Source organism: Mustela erminea, chromosome 8 (genome assembly GCF_009829155.1).
Source record: "Mustela erminea isolate mMusErm1 chromosome 8, mMusErm1.Pri, whole genome shotgun sequence".
Classification (NCBI taxonomy): Eukaryota; Metazoa; Chordata; class Mammalia; order Carnivora; family Mustelidae; genus Mustela; species Mustela erminea.
Genome location: NC_045621.1, coordinates 12,241,968 through 12,261,246, shown reverse-complemented (window position 1 = coordinate 12,261,246; position 19,279 = coordinate 12,241,968). Strand labels below are relative to the sequence as shown.

The 19,279-nt window shown below is 45.7% G+C and overlaps 1 protein-coding gene across 1 annotated transcript in view; it reads right to left on the bottom strand.

Annotated features, from left to right (window-relative positions):
- Positions 1-332: 332 nt before the first annotated feature.
- The window catches only part of AOX1 (aldehyde oxidase 1), a 79,863-nt gene continuing 60,916 nt past the window's right edge, over positions 333-19,279 (bottom strand). The window contains exons 26-35 of the mRNA XM_032354359.1: positions 17,486-17,713; positions 13,825-13,920; positions 11,450-11,578; positions 10,777-10,851; positions 9,087-9,139; positions 7,882-7,996; positions 4,812-4,877; positions 2,890-3,078; positions 1,967-2,134; positions 333-1,018 (exon numbers count right to left, since the gene is read on the bottom strand). Of these exons, the coding sequence (XP_032210250.1) occupies positions 968-1,018; positions 1,967-2,134; positions 2,890-3,078; positions 4,812-4,877; positions 7,882-7,996; positions 9,087-9,139; positions 10,777-10,851; positions 11,450-11,578; positions 13,825-13,920; positions 17,486-17,713 (1,170 nt within the window). The 3' untranslated portion in view covers positions 333-967. The remainder of the gene's footprint in view (positions 1,019-1,966; positions 2,135-2,889; positions 3,079-4,811; positions 4,878-7,881; positions 7,997-9,086; positions 9,140-10,776; positions 10,852-11,449; positions 11,579-13,824; positions 13,921-17,485; positions 17,714-19,279) is intronic.

The window sequence follows — 19,279 nt, the reverse complement described above, 5'->3', positions numbered from 1 at the left end:
TTCCAATCTTCCTGGCAATGGATAAAGGTTCCAATTTCTTCACATCCTTACCAACACTTAGTATTATCTGTCATTTTGATTATAGCCATCCTATTGGGAATGAAATGTTTTCCGTTGTGGTTTTCATTAGCATTTCCTTAATGACTATTGACTTCAGGCATCTTTTTATGTGCTTATTGGCTATTTATATATCTTCTTTAGGGAGATATCTGTACAATTCCTTTGTCCATTTTTAAATTGTGTTATTTATCTTTTTATTGCTGAGTTGTGAGACTTTTTAAAATATATTCTGCATAATAAAAAATATATTCTTCATAATAAAAAATATATTCGTCATAATACATTTTTATTAAATATATGATTTGCAAATATTTTCTACCATTCTGTGGTTTGTCTTTAAATTTCTTGTAGAATCTTTTGAAGCAGAAAGTTTTTATCTTTGATGAAGTCTAATTTATCCATTTTTTTTCTTTAGTTCCACAGACGCTTGGATATAGTGCCTAGATCCATTTGGACAATAAAAGGAGGCTGATAGCAGATGGGGACATGTGAGAAAATGACAACTTTACAGTTCACACTACTAATAAAATTATTTAGAAAATTGCCTTTCACTAGACAGTGTAATTTCTATTGGTGGATACAAGCCAAATATGAATCACATACAAATCATCATCTTCTATTCCATTCAGCTGGATGGATTTAAGAAACAGAGTAATAGAGAATATCATTCTAGAGGAAACCAGTTAGTATTTGTGCTACTTAAAATATGATTTCTAAATTGCTTAAGCATATCTATCAAAATCCAAATGGAACATTTAAAATCAGCCTCATATAAAAGCAGTACTCTGTGAAATGATTTCTAAACTGTGAGCATTTATCTTTCTGACCTAGCATCTTCAAGCATAAAGACTGGAGACATTGCTATGTTGGAAGAGGCGTCCCCTTTTCCCGGAAGTTCGTATTGGATTCATATGGGTACATTCCAAGGAACATAGGATCCAGGTTTGTCTCTCGGGATCTGGAATAAAAGAATAAACGTGGATGTTTGCAATTTGGAAAACCTTTCTGATGGTGAAAAATAACATAAAGCAAAACAGGATGAAAACCACCCAGAGGGTGACCAGAACAAGGCGAGGTCTCAGAGCGACAGCATGAGAAGCGTGGGAAACTCTGGGACAGGACCACGAGTCAGGACGAGGCAGCTACAAGAGTTGTCAGTTCACCCTTGAAGAGGGACAAATGAAAAGAGGAATTAGTCTCTGTGTTCCTCCATAGTGGAGAGGTGGCTCCTGGGGCTTAGGACAAGCTGTAAGGGGGACCACACCGAGCAGGCACTGACAGGAGGAAGAGGAGGGAGCTCTCCCCTCAATGTAAGGACGACCTTGCATATAGTCAGGGGGTCACTGTCAACAGCATGACTTTCGTCCACAGCTAAAATCTCATCACTGAAAGTGACTGAGGAGAGCGGAGATGTTTGCTCTGCAGGGGTGTTCATGCAGGACAAATTCTGCTCTTGGGCCTAGGCCGGAAAAGGCCCCTCCCACTCTACAGCTGAAATCGGGAGTTACACGCACTTTCTCAAGTATCTGATCCGCTAGAGTGGGACAGACTGATGGCGTGGCCCATATTCTTGGCCTGGGTGTCTCAGGTTCAGGGAAGAATTCCTGAGCTCCCGTTCCTGACCGATATGTCCTGGGAAGGGAACAGAACTAAGGAGGAACATGAAGCTGACGGAAGAGCAATCAACCTCTGTTTGTAAGTCGAGTGGAGCTGAGCCCCGCCGAAGGGAGGGCAGGACCAGGCCGAGGAAAACCTGCCTTCTCAGGGTCTGTGGGCTCTTTCCAGGCCCAAGTACCCTCAGGATTCCTGCCACCTTCTCTTCCACGGAAAGTCACCATGGTGGGTTAATAAAACTTGACTCAAAGGACCGGGAACAAAAAGTCAGAATTTTCTGAGCAGATCATACCATTTTTGTGAACTTATCTTCACAGGCCATTCGAATCTTCTCTGGGGTCAGCGGACTGTTGAGCTTTAATGGTCCAAACAGTCCTCTCTCCCGTCGTGCTGCGTTCACCGCGTCATGAATGGCAAAAAACACTGAACAGCCCAGGAATAGCCCAGACTCTCCTAGACCCTTGAAGGGAAAAAAGTCAGCGAGATTTTGACTCTCTGTTTGTATCTGTATGTGTGTACATATATATATATATATATACATATATATATATATATATGTGCATTTATAGGTAAACATGAGTAGAGATGCCTATATGAAATATTATTTTAGAGAGTATGTGTACCTGTGTGAGGGGGGAGGGGCAGAGAGAGAATCCTCAAGCGGTCTCTCCACTGAGGGCAGAGCCCAGTGAGGGGCTCAATCCCACAACCCAGGAGATCATGACCTAAGTCAGAATCAAGTATTGGACTCCCATCCAAGTACTAACCAGGCCCGACCCTGAGAACCAAGTATCGGATACCCAACCTACTGAGCCACCCAGGTGCCCTTATGAAATATTATTACATACGTAATGTTTTTCTTTTAAAAAAGTAATTTAATATTTTAACCTAGTATTCTCATTCTCAGGATCCCTGCCTAAGGAAATGATGCCAAAGGGAGAAAGGAGATACAGGTACGAGGTGATTACTGCACAACGAAAAATCAGATACAACCTGATGGTAACAGGAGTCATGTTAGGCTCCAAAATTTGAAGTATTTAAAAAGAATTGCAACATTGTTAAATTAATTTATAATTAAAATGTTCAACAGGGCCTTTTCTTCTAGAAATCTGGTAAAAACCCCAAACCACCAAGAAATGAGGGCACCTCCCCAGGCGCCTGCACAGGTACCACAAACTCACATAAACTTGAACTTGTTTGCCAAGCACAGCTTACCTTGGAGGAATACAGGGTATTTGAGCTTTCAGACGGGGGCAAGAAAGAAATGTGCAGCTCCGTGGGGATGTCGCAGACGGCAGGGATTTTATACTGGTTTGGACCGCGAGTGTGCAGGACACCCTGAGGAGAATACTGTAGCTCCTCTATTGTATAAAGCCCCACGCCTTGAATAAACGCGCCTTCAATCTGGGAGCGAAGGAAAAGAATTTCCATTTATGAGAAAAAACAATCAACCGGAGCAATTCAACCTCATGCTGTTTATTCGAGTTTTTAAAATCCAGTGTAAGAGGGTTTTCGGCATGTCCTGGAAGATGTCTCTGAAGGTTTACTTAGAAGTTTACCTCAAAATATATCTAAGCATCTTATTCAGTGTGCAGTTCGAAGTCAAAGAACTTGACTTTGAATCTCAGTCTGGCAGTGCAAGTACGACTCTGGAGGAGGCCTCAAACAGCCTGTGCCGAGAGGCCCTCCTTTTTTCTGTCCGTGAGCCAGAAAGAACCTGCTTGACCGCGCTGTCTGTAGCCCCCAGCACACCGACAGGGCTCTGAGAGTCCCTCATCTCATGTCACCAGCCGCACTCATGAGTCGGTCTGGCTTCTCATTTCCGGACTCTGTTTCCTCGCTTGTTACGTGAGCCGCGTGCGCCCAAAACTTCATAGAGCTTTAGGATGCTCTCATCTTCGATGCCAGCATGTGGGCAAAACTGGCTCCCCACACGTCTGACTTCTGGGTCTCCTCTGTGTATACTTCCTTGCTGTGGCCCTATTCTTTCCACCTCACCCACCGCCCTTCCTTGTGTCTATTTGTGGGGAGAACCTTCTCCAATGCCATGTTATATGAAATCTTCCTAAAAGCCTAGACTACACCCCAGGCCACGTCACCTCCACCCACTAAGGCAGGCGCCTGTCTCTGGGGCACCTCCTCCAAGTGGGCCCCCTTCCCGTCCCTGCCCATAGCTGCCCCTTCCACTCCACTGAGCCAGGCCACGCAGGCACTCGCCACCATTGCAGCCCCTCCCCTGCCCTCCACTAGCCCTGAACACAAAGGTGGCTGGATCTCCTGTCTTGTCTTAGGTCCTCCGCTCTTCTACCACCCAGAATGCCTTTTCCTGTTCATTCCTTGACAACCTCATCCTGAAGCCCGCTTTGATCTCTCCAACCCACACGTTCTTCCCATTCTCCAGGGACACAAGTCATGATGGGAGAGAACCTCAGATTATGTTCTGAACTGCGGGTAGTAAGCTGAGTCGCCCACAGGTAGGAGAAACGTAAAGAAAGTGAGTCAGGCTTCCAGGCGAGTCCTGAGTCCGAGAATCCCAGAGTGTGTGCTTCTCTTAAAAAGGCAGCCATGATTTTTCCTCATGGAAATGCAGCGCCCGTGCTGGGAAATTTTCTGTTTCCAAGAAACACGAGCCGTTCGAATACTGATGTAAGGCAGCTGGTGATTCTTAATTTTGTCAATTATTTCAAATTTAAATAAAAGATGACGGTGGGCCAAACAGGCTACCGGTTATTAATAGCGAGTGCCGTAACTATGTGATGTCATCCCAACAGGACTTTAAACTCCTCAAAGGGGGAGTCCATTGTAGGCCCACGATGTCACGCTTGGCCTCCAGTCTACTTCTGACTCAGGGGTACGGGGTGCGTTCTGACCTCTCCAGGCTTGCTTCTTCTGCCTCCCTCAAGCTCCTCAGTCACAGACCCCTTGTCTCTTCTAAAACTACTCACAACATCTTTGTTTCCTTCCCTTCTTTTAAACAAAAAGAGATCGGAGTTTTGCAGCCGGCCTGGATAGACGGGTTCTAACCACAGGGGCAGAAAGCTAAGAGGACGGACAAGCTGGATGGCATGTTCTCCCCACAGACCCCCACGGCAGTTCTGGCTTTCACCAAGGGGTTGACGCGAAGCAGGTACACGTACCTGGCCTATGTCGAGGGCTGGATTTATGCTGTAGCCGATATCCATGACAATGTCTGTTCTGATGTTCTGGCAATAAAAAAGAGCAAAATTGTTTATTTTAATGAGCACAGCGTAGGAGAGAAGCCTGAGAAACAGTTCCTGCCAGGATGCCATTGGCATAGAACATTTTTGGGGGCCACAATATATTTCAGGAGAAAGAATCAACAAAGATTTTATTGGGTCACAAAAGCTAGCATGTATAACTTTCAAAGTTACACACGTACTCAAGAAGCTTAAGCACGGATTTTTTTTTTTTTTTTCCCTTCAGGAACAACAGGAGAGAAAAGTATTGATTTGACTATTTGGGCTGAGTGACGTAACTGACTGAGTTCAGTCCTGCACAACAGACATAATCCGCGACACAGAAAATGTTTACAGCCCTCACAATCCTTGTTGAAAAACCCTATGGCTACCACACAACACCCAGAGCCCAGCTGGCTGGGTGACACTGATGCATCAGCCAACAAAGTCTCTACTGTGACCTGCTGTTGTAGATGTTTCATTCTGAGAGCAGAGGAAAGATAGATCTAAAGCACAACCTGGTGACCAGAAGCTCCTGAGGAGCTACGAATGAGAGCTACAGCAGGCCCGACCGGGTTCCTGGGAACCTCTCTGCTCTCCAGCAAGTCTGTACCTTCTTTTACGGGACGTCGTGACCTCTGTCATGACCAACACATGCTACTTCCAACTATTAATGGGACAACGGTAACCCAAGAGTTCTCTTATTTGATTTGGGACTTTCATCTAACATTTTTCTGAAGAAAATCAGAGAGGGACCCAGAACGTTTCACTATAATAAACTAAAACACCTCTGTTCTTTAAGGACATGATGAGATGTGAAGTTCTCTGTGACGGCACTTGGCAAGGCTGGCCTGCTGGCAGCCCCGTGGCCTCCCTTCCTGGCGAGGGGAGGTGCTCTCAAGTCTCAGCGTTAGCAAAGGCCTTGCTTCCAGAGCCATGAACTTCCTGTTTGTCACTGTGTTCTGTTAGGGCTGAAGAACGGGGTCGTAGGTTGTGGCAGCCGGCCTCCAGGATGGCCTGTGACGACCCCCACATGCCAGGTTCACTTCCTGAGGGATTCCCCCCCACGCTCTTCCAAGATTAGTTTGTTGCCGACAGGGTATGTGGAAGTGCTGGTACCTCACCCCGAGCTGGGGCAGAAAGGGCTGTGGCTGCCGTCTGGTGTTCTCACAGGCTCATACTCTCCTGTTCCTTTGCATCAGTCCCTTTGGGTTTGGGGGGGCAGCTTGTGTGCCCTGAGGATGCCGAGACGTCCCATAGAGAGGTCCTTGTCATAAGGAATGGAAACTTCTGACCAACAGCCAGTGAGGAACTGAGGCCTCCTGCCGACAAGCAGGTGATGGGACTTGGAATCAGATATTCCAGCCGCCATTGAGCTTCGGAATGACTGTGGCCCTCCTTAACAACTTGATGGCAACCTTGTGGAAAATCCTGAGCCTGAACCACCCAGAGAAGCCACTCCCGGATTTCTGGCCCTCAGAATGCTACTGGTCAAAAAATATTTGTTATTTTCAGCTGCCAAATTTAAGGGAAATTTGTTACACAGCAATAGAGAAGTAATAAAGAGAGTTCAAAGTGAGGGAAATTAGTAATAAAGAGAGTTCAAAGTGAGGTTCAAAGTGAGGGAAATTTTGTAGGAATAAGAACAGTTCTAACAACACAAGGAGAATGACTGAGAAATAGGCCTCCACGGAGGGCCCCTCCTGTCATGTTGCATTAGAGCCCTTCACCTAGGGATATACCCAGCCTGAGCCACAGATCTAGCATTTTTGAATATGCCTGGTAAAAAGACTAGTATATCTCTTAAGACTGTTCAACCAAGTTATAAGAACACACCTTAGAATTTCATACTGAAGCTAATTATTATTTTATTTTCAGCTCTTAACAAGGCCAAGTCATATACAGATAAAGAAAACCCAAGTGATTAAGATTTCACCAAATTTTTCTTTGAGGGAGAAGGTGATGTAGAAATCGGTTAGCATAAGAGAACTTTCTAGTGACCTAAAAGAGGACAGCTACTCTAGCATGAAAACCATGCTTAGAATGATCACTGTTTTATCTCAGTCCAAGGTACCCAAAAAGTGATCTGGTCCGAGTTAGATTCTAGACAAACCAGATACTTTACCCGGCAGGTTCAATAAAGGTGTATACAATTTCAAAGATCTGGTTGATGCTGGTTTTAAAAACATAGACGCTGGAGACCTACTAAATGAAAAGTTACATCTTACCATAATCCAAGATAATAGTCACAAAGTATGTTTGGAAATATCAAGACCTAGATCTTGCTTCTGAGTAAATTTTGGGACAGATTATCACATGACAGTTGTGAGGGTATCACAGCCCCACTGAATGTATTAATGATCATTTATTATTATAAACAGTGGCCAGTAAGTAGCTTCATTGACCCACAAGGACCCAGGCACAAAAGGAGAAACTCTCCTTGAAATACAAGTGTGTATGTCTGTGTGTGTGTGTGAGAGAAAGAGAGAGAGAGAGAGACAAACTGTGTGCATATCTCCTCACTGCATCCCTTAAAAGCATAAGGATGCCCTTAAACTGTCTAAAAAGCAGGATCCAGCTAGATAAAAGATATCAAAAGCTGGCCACTAACGTCCCCAGGACAGCCCTTGGTGCTTGTTAGCAGGTTATGGGTGCTCATGAAATCCTTCCAAAATGTCATATGTTGGCATTTCCCATGAGAGGTCAGGACTGCTGGTTAGACCCACAGTCTACATCAAAGCTTTCTTTAAGCTGTGTTTCCTCCTTGAAGTGGTTTCTTTCCTGATTCCATTTAAAGGAGCCAGGAAAAGAAAGAAGGGAGGCCACCACTTGTTTTCCATGGAAGGGACCACAATACCAAGGCAATGGCTGAGCTTCTATTTTTTTCTGGTAACAGAGAAACCATCCTTAGCCAGATGCACGGTGCTTTCGTGGTGCCCCGACAGGGGTCATGCATGCAGTTTAGGTCTATCTGACGTACAACCTGAAGACCTTCCCCACTGGTACTGACCTTATGAGCGCCCGTCAGGCAGTCTATTTCCACCTCGGAACAGGCAGCTCCGTAAACAAAATAGTGGAAAGGATGGCCTTCGCCTGTCTCCCAGTTCATGTCGGACTCATAGCCCCTGCAGGAAAGAGAATTCGTGGGGAGTGCTGTTAAGTGACTCAGCACCCTAACTACAGACTCCGGTGGTTAAACAGACCGACAGGAGGCTGGGTTCAGTTTGCTCGTAGAGCAAACCGGAGGACACACTTTTGCAATGATGTGTCAGCATGGAACACACGCAATAAATCTGCTGAATAAATATATACTTCTTTCTCATTGAACTTTTTTGTCTGACACCAGACCATTGTCGCTCAGCTCATCTGGAAAATAATTATCAGTTTACTTTACTGGAAAATGAAAGCCATCAGGAAACATTCAATTGCTCTTCACCAATGAATGACTCTTTGTACCCAGAAGTCAGGTGCTCATTCTTTGGTTCCCCAACCTATTGCTTTTCGTTAATGCTGAATCAGATTTGGGGAATTTCACCTGCATTTTGGACCAAACACTATTTCGAAGGCACATATTTGCCTGTCTGTCTGCCTTTCCAGCTCCAGGATTCAGCCTTCTGTTTGCAGGAGCAGGTGCCTGGCTCTCAGCCTTTGCTACTTCTCTGGTCTCCGTGCCTGCTCCGTTCTGACTCTTCCTTAAGGCCACCAGCTGGGTGTCATGGCAGAAGAGGAGTGCAGGCCAGCAGCTGGAGGGCACTTTTTCCCCTTCTCCACTCCGCTTCTCCCAGCCTGCAGGTGCCCGTTAAAAGTGCTTCTGATACTTATTCCTGGTAACCAGCCAGTGCCCCAGGACTCACAGGAGAACTAGCAACATGACAAAATCAGACAAGACTTTCTGTATGACCTGTTTCCTGATGGTGAAGTTTTCAACGAAAAACTGGCCACTGCAGTGGGTTCCAAGCACTAACCTCAGAGAACCCTCCACTCAGAAGGACTCGAATCATCAGTTCCGCCGTATTTTATTTTATGTGACTATTTTTCCCAACAGAACCCTCTCTGGACATTTGGATGAATTACCAGCTAAATGTTGTGCATAACAGTGGGTTTAATAGAATGTTACCAAAATCAATTTTTTTTTTCAAAAAATTTTTGTTTCAAAACTCTTCTTCAAGCGACAGCTGTTAATATTCATAGCATGTGACTGAAAGGACTCTTTACCTGAAGTATCCAGTAGCTGAAAGGCTAATGCTTTCATCAAAAGCAGCTTGTGCCTAGGAAACAAGAGGAAAGATGATGCAATGATGATGTTTAAAGAAAGACTCACTGGCGGCTTCAGTCTTGGTTCCACTATAAGGGAAGGGCAGCTATCAGTACTAATAACCAGGGAGAAGCAAGATTCCTGTTTCCCTTTCAGCATTCTCCAACTTCACAAGCACTCATGGTCGCTGCCGGGAGTAACCGCGCGTGTCCGGTGCCTGGGACCGTCTCCCGTGACAGCCAAGGTAGGTTACCCCCGCAGTCTGGGCTAGTGCGGCTAACAGGTGTTCTGCTGATGAAGAACCTCACTGGGTCTTCTGGAAAGACAGCCTATCCACAGGGGATGTACCAGGAAACAATGGGTGGTTGGGGGGTTAATTTTAATACCAGACATTCATTGGTCTTAGAAAAGTGGCCTAGGGGCACCTGAGTGGCTCAGTTGGTTAAGCGACTGCCTTCAGCTCAGATCATGATCCTGGAGTCCCAGGATCAAGTCCCACATCGGGCTCCCAGCTCCATGGGGAGTCTGTTTCTCCCTCTGACCTTCTCCCCTCTCATGCTCTTTCTCTCTCTCAAATAAATAAATAAAATCTAAAAAAAAGAAAAGAAAGAGAAAAGTGGCCTAATTTTGGTAAAGTGTACCACTGACATCCAAAGTTCTCCTGACTCTTCAGGGCACACAGCTGACTAATATACAGAAAAGTGGGGGTTAGGTCCAAGTCCCCAAGTCTGAGAAAGAAAAAGGTGAGAAGTGCAGCCATTAGAGAAGAAAGTGTGCTAATGGCAGCATCTCCCAGGGAGGGCTGGCTGTTTGTCCCGTATCTCTCTTCAGTCAGGCTCTCTCTGCCTGTCTCTGGCTCAGGGAGCACAGGGCAGAGGGTAGAAATAAAGATACCCCAGAAGCATTGAGAGCCCCTGTAAATAAGAATTATAGAATGAGTCCTAACTCTGTAGAAGAGCAGGAACCATTTCTAAGGGGGATTTCTAAGCTGTTTCCCCGGACCGATGCTTTTAATGTGACATCCCAGAGCAGTCGGCATGACATATACTCTCAGCTTTTACTGACAGCCACTCCACACCATCTGGTACTTTATAACCTGTTACCTTAAAAGCGCACTAGCCGACTTCAGAGTGTGCGTTTTCTCTTTCAACTAGGTTGAAAGTTCCTAGTACATCTAAGGAAGCCACTGAAATTTCCACTGCATTTAGTGCCTACTACCAGTTGAATACATACCCAGTGGTTTGGTTTCCTGTTTCTAAATGAATGCGTATATGATGTTTTACTTTCATAGAATGATTGTAGTGTTGTCTTTCCGTTTAGGAAGGGTGGAACCAAACAAACAGATTTAAAGCTATTATCTAGAAAACACCTGGGATCCATCAGAAGAAACATTAATTACTTCTGGCTTAAAAATAAGGGTTTTAGGTAGGAAAATAGTCTTTTCCTCTAATGGAGGATTTTCCCAGATGCAAGAGTTGCTCCACCCCATTATGATAACATTGCCATGTGCAGAGAGCTAAAAGACCTCTACTTACCATTACGGAACTATAGTACCCTTTCAAGTGCCATTTCAAGTGATATTTAATTCACACATTTCTCCTCTCTCCTTTTTTCCCCAACATAAAACACAAAAGTGACAGTGATTCTTACCCAATCCTTCCAAGTGCCTTGAGGATTCTTGCTGATGATGGGTTCAAGGCGTTTTAGTAGAGTCTGACAAGCATCCTAGGGATTATTTTTAAATCAAAATTATTATCATAACTTCAGACAAACACTAATTTCAAAACCACAAGACATGTGCCACTGCAGAGGTTTGTTTAGGAGGCCCACGGGACACAGAGAAGGTGGAGACTGACCCTTTAAGAGGTGATGGGGAAGGTTTCCTGGGGGGTGGGGGTGGTCAGGGTTGAAGTGGGAGCCGGTCTTAAAGACAGACATTCTAGAATGGGGGGTCTACAATCCCATGCTGAGGTCAGGACGTAAGAGACAGACTGCTGGCAAAGCCCCGACCGCTGTTTTTAAACACGGCAGGTCAGATGTATTTTGTGGAAAGCTCGCTCTGTCAACTTGAAGCCCTGAGTGAAAGGCAATGAAACTCAAGGACAGAGACAGAGGCTTGTAATGGTCCTGGCAAGAGGTTCATGTCCAAATCCAAGCAGCCATATTCCCGGAACGAGGACGTCCTACACCGGGGGAAGGCAGGTTTTCACCAGGAGGGTGTGAGAAGGTGAGAACTGGACGAAAGCTCAGTGCCTTCGGAGCTCCTCCCATGTGTCTGGCCTGGTGGGGCTGAAGGTCTGGGCGCCGCCGCAGTGACTTTTACCTTCACGGCCAGCCCGTTGACATCGGCCACCACGGACCCTCCAGAGGAGTTCGTGTTAGGGACGGTTTCTGTGCTCGTTCCGCGCAGGTGGATGTTAGACATCGGCATCCTTAGTTCACGACTGACCACCTGCATGTTGGAAGAAAGGTTCTTTGCAAATACTTCGGTTCGTCACAGACCCGTGCACACAGCCCCACGGGAGCCCATGTAGCTCACATCTGGGAGCCCCCCCATGTGCAAAAGGGACAGGGGGAGAGAAGCATGAATTCCTCTAGCCATAGAAAGTTCTTTTCTGAGAACCCTGTAGCTAGTCTAGACCCCAAATCCCGAGTACACCTTGTTGCTTTGACTTTCTTAGGAGCAAGAGCGTCAGGAAGAGGAGGAAAACCCCGAGCCAACACAGAAGGAGATGCTTCATGTCTTCATAATCATGAAATCTACACCTGGAGGCCTTTCCTACCACCTCACTCTGCAAAATTCTAGCAAAGTCTCTATAACCAGAAAAATGCAGATATAAGGCAATAATGAGATATTATCATTCACAACTATTAAATTATCTAAGGTTTTTAAAAAAGCCAGAACGTAGTTGGTTATTGGTATAATGATATGGATACTTTCTGGAAAACAATTTAGTAGTAAGTGTTGGTGATTGAAGATACACTCTGCGACCCGACAATTTATTTCTGGAAATCTATTTTAAGAAAATAATCATTGATTTGACCACAGGCTTACGTACAAAAATGTTAATTGAAGTATTCAACAATTGGGGATGGTTAAATAAATTATACATACATCCACAAGCAGCCATTAAAATCGTGATTGCAAAGAATTCTTAGCCACAGGAGGAAGTGCTCAGTCTATAACAGGATAGGTGAAAAACAGAAACAAGCATGGGAAAAAAAAGAGAGAGAGAGAGAAAGAGAGAAACCAAGAAGCAGACTCTTTTTTTTTCTTCTTTTAAAATTTTATTTTATTTTCAGTGTTCCAAAATTCATTGTTTATGCACCACACCTAGTGCTCCATGCAACTCTTAACTATAGAGAACTGATGGTTATCAGAGGGGAGAGGGTGGGGGGTGGGTTAAATAGGTGACAGGGATTAAGGAGGGCACTTGTTCTGATGGGCACCGGGTGATGTGTGGAATTGATGAATCACTGTATTCTACCCCTGAGGCTAATAGAACACTGTATGTTAAACTGATGTAACTGTATGTTAACTAACAGGAATTTAAATAAAAATTTAAAACACACATAGAAAAAGCCAGGATACGAGAAATTATATAAACAGCATGTTAGCAATTTATCAAAAAGAAAAAAGAAAAGATGGAAAGACCTCCAAACGGTGCTTATTGCTAACCGGTGGAATTGCTCGGAGGCTTTTTAAAACACTTTTTTGCGTCTTCCAAATGTTTTATAATCTTTAATATTACTATTATTCACAACATAGAAACAGAACCTAAGAATTCAGCTAAAGTGAATGTGTCAGAAAACAGGAAGACTTTGATCAGAAATATCAAATGTGATTTATATTATCAATCATTCAAAGTCTTAAAAAGGGCAAGAAATCATGCAATACATCAGAATCTACCTATCTTTGGATTGGCCAGCAAAAGTTCAAAAAAGATGGCTCACTTGCTAACACTGATGTCCCCCTCTTTGTGAACGTTTGTAAGCCTCTCGGCTTTCACAGAGCACCTACCTTTTACCTGTTTTCGCTGCCTAAAATAAATCTGAAGAGAATTTTCACTTTTATGAAAAAAGGGTAAAGAGCCAAAAGAGCATTCAGTGTTTGCTTGGCAGTGAGCGTCGGTGGGGGCAAGGCTCACTGCAAGCAGGGAGAGCAGAGCCCCAAGTCCTTCCCTGGGACCACAGGGACCACACTCGGCATCTCACAAGCTGCCCAGCTCTGAATTGTATCTGTCAGCCAATGTGTCGTGTGCCCAGCAGTGAATCAGAAAATACTGAGAGAGGTCATTTTTGGGGGGGTCTGGAAAATGCTCAAAAATATTTTCATCTAAATTCATGGTAATTACATCTCTGCTTTATGGCATTTTGGTTTGCAAAATGTTTTCAAGGAATGCTCTGCTTTCAGGTGGTGGGAGAGACCCGTACACCTAAAGGAAAACAACAAAGACACAGACAGTCTCCTGTAGCAGTAAGACCATCTGAGACGCTTCTGCGCATTCTTTTAGGACATTCAGTTATAAAACCGGCTAGTTAACCCAGCTGCTGTTAACAGCTTAACAGTTTAAGCTGTCAAAGCTAAAATCTCGTATCTTTTTCATTTTGGAACAGAAAACACACAAGCATGGTTTCTCTCTCATACACTCAGCTACAAGCACACACCCAGCTTAATCCAACTAACTGCAAACTCACCTGAATCATTTTAGTGTGGACCCCCTGACCCAATTCGATCCCACCGTGAGTCACCAGCACAGACCCGTCCAGGTAAATGTGAACCAAGGCAGCAGCCTAACCGGAAAACATGACAAGAGTTCCCGTGAGCTTTTGGGCTGATATTATCACATGTCTCATCAGTCACGACACTCTCCCTGGAGAGTAATGTACAGACGTGTTGGACACTATAGGGACACCCGAAGCTAACACAACACTGTGTGTTAACTATTACTGGAGTTAAAGCGAAAAACATGTGCTCAACTGCTCTCAGTTCAAAGACATACAGAACATTCCAGGGCAGAACCCGACCCACTCTGTCCCTTGCCAAATTTAGTAGTTTAAAGTTAAATGATAACCAGATGTCAGTGTAAAAATTGTCCTCAAAAAACAAATATGTGCCTCATGTCAGTCTAGAAGGTGTTAAAAAGTACCATAAATAAACAGAATAAAACATTTTCCCTGGAAATGATTCCCCTCCATTCCATTTCCTGCTGAAATACGTACCCTTTCCCCACAGCCCTGAGACCACTGAGCAGAGCCCGGCCAGGGCTGCCTCAGGATCGCCCCATAAGACACCAGGCTGGCAGGGGCTGGCTTTGAGGCTGGGGCAGGACAATGCTCCTTAAGCTGCTATTTCTTCATGAGGACATTTGAAGATCTCCCTAATCCACAGTAGAACAACAATCTAGGTTTGGGATTTGTTTTTTGCGGGGGGTCAGTTGTAAAATGCCAAGTTAAGTGCAGATAGGTTGGGGCAGAGAGAATTGTTTCCATGAACACATATTCCTGTAGTTGTAGGTGTGATAGAGAGAAGCAAAAACAAAAACCCAGATAAGATGGGACAGACAGACCCTGTTTGCTACCAAACGAGCCAAGCCTACCCCAAATTATCCTGGCACAGAATTACAGGGCTTTTGTTAGAAGGGAACTTGGAAGTAATCTTATCTAACTGTACAGCTCCCCTTGAGGGCCCAGAAAGAACCAAACTGCTAACATAGAATTAAAGGCTGCTATAATCAGAAACATCAGGACTTTAGCTAAACATGCTTTATAATCAACATGAACGTGCCTTCTTGCAATTTTGTTCACACTAGACTGAGGGGGATGGAGATATCCCAAAAGGCCGCAGAAAACAAGGATGGCCTTTTCACTGTGCGTCTCTAGTGTAAGAGCGTTAGTAACAGCATGTGGTCCTAGGGAAAATGCTTCCCGTGGTTCCACTGTGGTTGGGAAGCCCTGCAAGGCGCACCTCTGTAGCCGTTCCGCTGGGAGATGCCAACCTCATCGGTGAGATCTGGGCCAGCAACGGGTGACTTAACACTGTGTCAGCTAGTTTCTTAGTATCTAAGCTTCTGGGCAGTGTGGCACAAAAATCCAGGATTTATGAAGGCAGGGTCTTCTTGTGGTTCCGCAGATTCCCAACATGTCTCCGCCAGGGCAGCACTGGTTTCTGCCTGGTGGCGGGCGCCGTGCTAAGGTACTGGGGACACAGAAGCTCGCCGGGTCCTGGCTGCTCCTGCATGTCCACAGGCTAGTTCTCAAGTCCACCGGACGGGAGGTAGGTGTGAGCCCCTCGGCTGTCGTGGCACAGGGCTGCCTCTGCTCAGGCGGATGGCTCAGGGTGATGAAGACACATGGCCAGACCGTGTCCAGGCCCACTCCTCCTTCTGTCATGCAACAGCTGGATGTCCTTGGGCCAGAGAGTGAATGCCTGCGGGCTTCGGTTTCTCATCCTATGACACAGAATCCCACCTACCCAGCGACGGTAGAGTGGGCCAGGACGGATCCCCCAGCATTGGGCCTTATCATGTCCTTCCTCATTCCTTCCCTCCTCCATCGGATTTGCTTTGGGGTCGCCTTTCGGCACATGGCTTCCAGGAAGCAGCTTGCCCGATCTCGGACTCCTGCACTGGGCCCTACGCCGATGTTTCCAGCACGGCAGCGGGTCTCCGGGGGGAGATGGGTAGGGCTGGTGGTCTGAGAATGAAGTCGTACTGCTGCCTGTGGTCTGTTTGCTCCCGGCTGAGCTGAAGGCCACCTCGGTTCCCACCAGACGGTGCCAGGAAGAGGCAGCTGCTGGGGCTGAGAAAACACTGCTTCTGCGGCCTCTCAGACCCGAGTCTCCAGCCCCTCTCTCCAGATGTGGGGCTTCACACAAGTTATTTTAGCTCCTGAAGCCTCCGTTTCCTCACTGCTAAATGAGGCCTACAAATCTTACAGGTTGTCCTGAGGGTTGAATGGAATAAAATCTAAAAGGGGTACTGAGTAATTATCACTATTTCTTAGATAAAAAATTTCTGAGAAATTTCTGATCCGGGAAACGGGCCAGGTCTGGCCTGCTGTGGAGACCGGATGTTAGGTAAGGGCGACGGTTGAGTAGCGACAGCCCACCGTGTCTAGCACGGTTATGCCCCAGGGCTGCCGGCAGATCTGTAAACAACAGGGGCCGTACTCCCCAGGGATGCTGGCAGGTCTGCTCGGAAACAGATGGACCGGACTGATGGCTTCGTTAGCCGCACACTCATCGGTGTAACCCCAAACCGCGGACTGAGATTCACTGTTCCCTAACCCTTTCCTGGTGGTAGTTTCCCCCTCTCCCCTCCTTCTGAATAATCTTGGGTTTTTTTTGCCTTTATTCCTCGACCACCGCCTCCTGACTGTCTCCCTCATCTGGGGGCACTGTGTACAGATGACTGTGTGTTTCTGCCACCACCAACAGGGGAAGAACGGGACGGCTGCAGAGGACATCACCGCCTGTACTGTCACAATGCTCCTCTGAGCTACCACCGGTCTAACCCACACGAGACACTCTCAAGATCACACCCGAGCTGAGCCAGGAGGGTTAGGTGAATGGACCGGCATGGGAATGAAGGCAGAACCTTCCTGCCTTTTTTTTTTCTTTTTTTTTTTTTGGCCCCCTCGGCTCCCTCTACACACCGCTGACTTACTAGTGCTCCTCACAGTTCCGCTCCCATTTATCCCCAACCTGTCTGTACTCAAAGCACCTGCCATTCCTTCTTCATGGCTCAGCCAAAACCAGCTGTGCAGGTATGTTTCATTCAAGAATGAGGGGCCAGAAGCAGCAGACAAAAACAAGCAGGGAATTTACTTAATCAATTGAAGAAACTGTAAGAATAGATTTCTCATCCCTCCCTTCACATTTTTAACAGCTAAGAAGGGAGTAAACTTCTAAAATGCTTTTAAAAAATTATTTAAGTGGTTTTACTCTTCTGGGTTTAGTTTATCCCACCCTCAAAAACCAAATGCCATGCAGCTTCCCGTTTCTATTTCATGGTCCAGCGACACAGCAGTACCGAGGAGCTGGAAGAGGAGTCTTGGCCGTCAACCATCCCACCATCTGGCCTTGTACTTGAGTGATCTGGGCCCAGAGCAAGTTGACTCAGTTGCTTAATGCAAGGGCCAAAAGCAAATACCAGGTCTTCTGATTTCCCAGCAAGAATGCTTGCCGCTAACACTGGGGATTCCTGCAAAGGAGCTCTTATCTCCTCTGGAGGAAAGCTAGCTTGACTGAGGACAACTTTGGGGAAGGTTTACAAACAGGCATTGCAACCCTATGGCTAATCCGCCTTCACAGAAAGTTTCCCCAACCCCCTCTGATTGGTCTGTTTGGAGAACTGACCTGACTAAGAGTGATTGAGCCAAGGCCAACAGGAAACTTCAGGGGGACCACAGCCAGCCCTTTTTTCTTCCAATAATTCTTTGAATTGAATTTTTCCACAGCCGCTTTCCTCAGGGTATAAGAAGACTTAGCCATACATTCTTTCCAACACTGAATCAGGTTCTTGGCATTAATCTCTTGTTTGTAGGGTGTTTGATCAATTTCCTTGTACATGTTTATCGTTCGGACCTATAAAAGAAAAGGAAATCAAACGGAGAAGAGGCAACTGATGTAGTCTCTCCGCTGTCCTCCTAGTTAAGTTCTGCTCTTCCCATCAGGCCCAAACTGAGTTCCACTTACTCCTTGTTGAAGCCCTTCCTGAAGCCTTCTCTACCTGAAGCCTCTATCAGATATGTTAGCACTTATATACTTTCTATGCTGCTCTGGTTTAAGTTCAAATGAAAGCATCCTTTTCTTATATTTCTTATATGACTCAGTACAGTCCCAGGATACTGTAGATTCCTCTAATTCTAGCTGCATTTGTGAACATCTGTTGAGACGTATTCCTGAATTTAACTTCCAGGCTACATGATCTACACAATTTGGATTGTAGATGTTGTGGAAAGATAAGACTACTCACTCTAGTTATTGGTTATATTTAAACAAGCTTATATATACATTTTTAAAAATTTATTTTTATTAACATATATGTATTATTAGTCCCAGGGGTACATGTCTGTGAATTGTCAGGCTTACACACTTCACAGCATTCAGCATAGCACATACCCTCCCCAACGTCCATAACCCAATCACCCTCTCCCTACCCACCTCCCCCTGGTAACCCTCAGTTTGTTTTGTGAGTTTAAGAATCTCTTATGGTTTGTCTCCCTCCCGATCCCATCTTGTTTCAATTTTTCTTTCAACAACCTTTTATATTTGTTAAAACATAACTGGTTACTAGGATGTAGAACAAATTAAGATTCTTTTTTTAAATTTTTATTTATTTATTTGAGAGAGAGACAGTGAGAGAGAGCATGAGTGAGGAGAAGGTCAGAGAGAGAAGCAGACTCTGCATGGAGCTGGGAGCCTGATGCGGGACTCGATCCCGGGACTCCAGGATCATGACCTGAGCCGAAGGCAGTCGTCCAACCAACTGAGCCACCCAGGCATCCCAAATTAAGATTCCTTTTTTTTTTTTTTTTTTTAAAGATTTACTTATTTATGAGACAGCAAGTGAGATAGGGGGATAGAGGGAAAGAGAGAATCTTAAGCAGACTCCATGCTGAGTGCAGAGCCTAACTTGAGGCTCAGTCTCTCAACCCTGAGGTCATCCCTAAGCTGAAACCCAGAGTGGGGTGCTTAACCAACTGAGCCACCCAGGTAGCCTGGGGAAGGCAGCGTTTTCAAGGGTGGCTATTCTCTCCTCCGACTGCCGCGGCGGGGAGGGGGGTCATTATCCGATTTCCCCTACGCTACCAAATGCCACAGTACATCTGGGAAGGAGGCTGTGATGAGAAGGGAGGGGCAGGGGCCCCCGGAAGTTCAAGAGACAAAAAGAAAATGACTTCTGCCTAGGGCTACCTGTTCTAGTATTGACCAGCAAACAAGCAGGCAGATGAAGTGGGGAGCGGGGCTTTCTAAGGTTTGCTGCAGCAAAGAGAGAATGGGAAACACCGCCTGAGGTGCCCACCAAGGACAGCTGGAAATCTAACCCACCCTCACAGGCGACCGTCCATTTCCAAGAGAGAATCAGCAGAAACGGAGCCCACAGAAACATACTTGAAAAGTGGCTACATCTAAGCACGGAGGGGACAA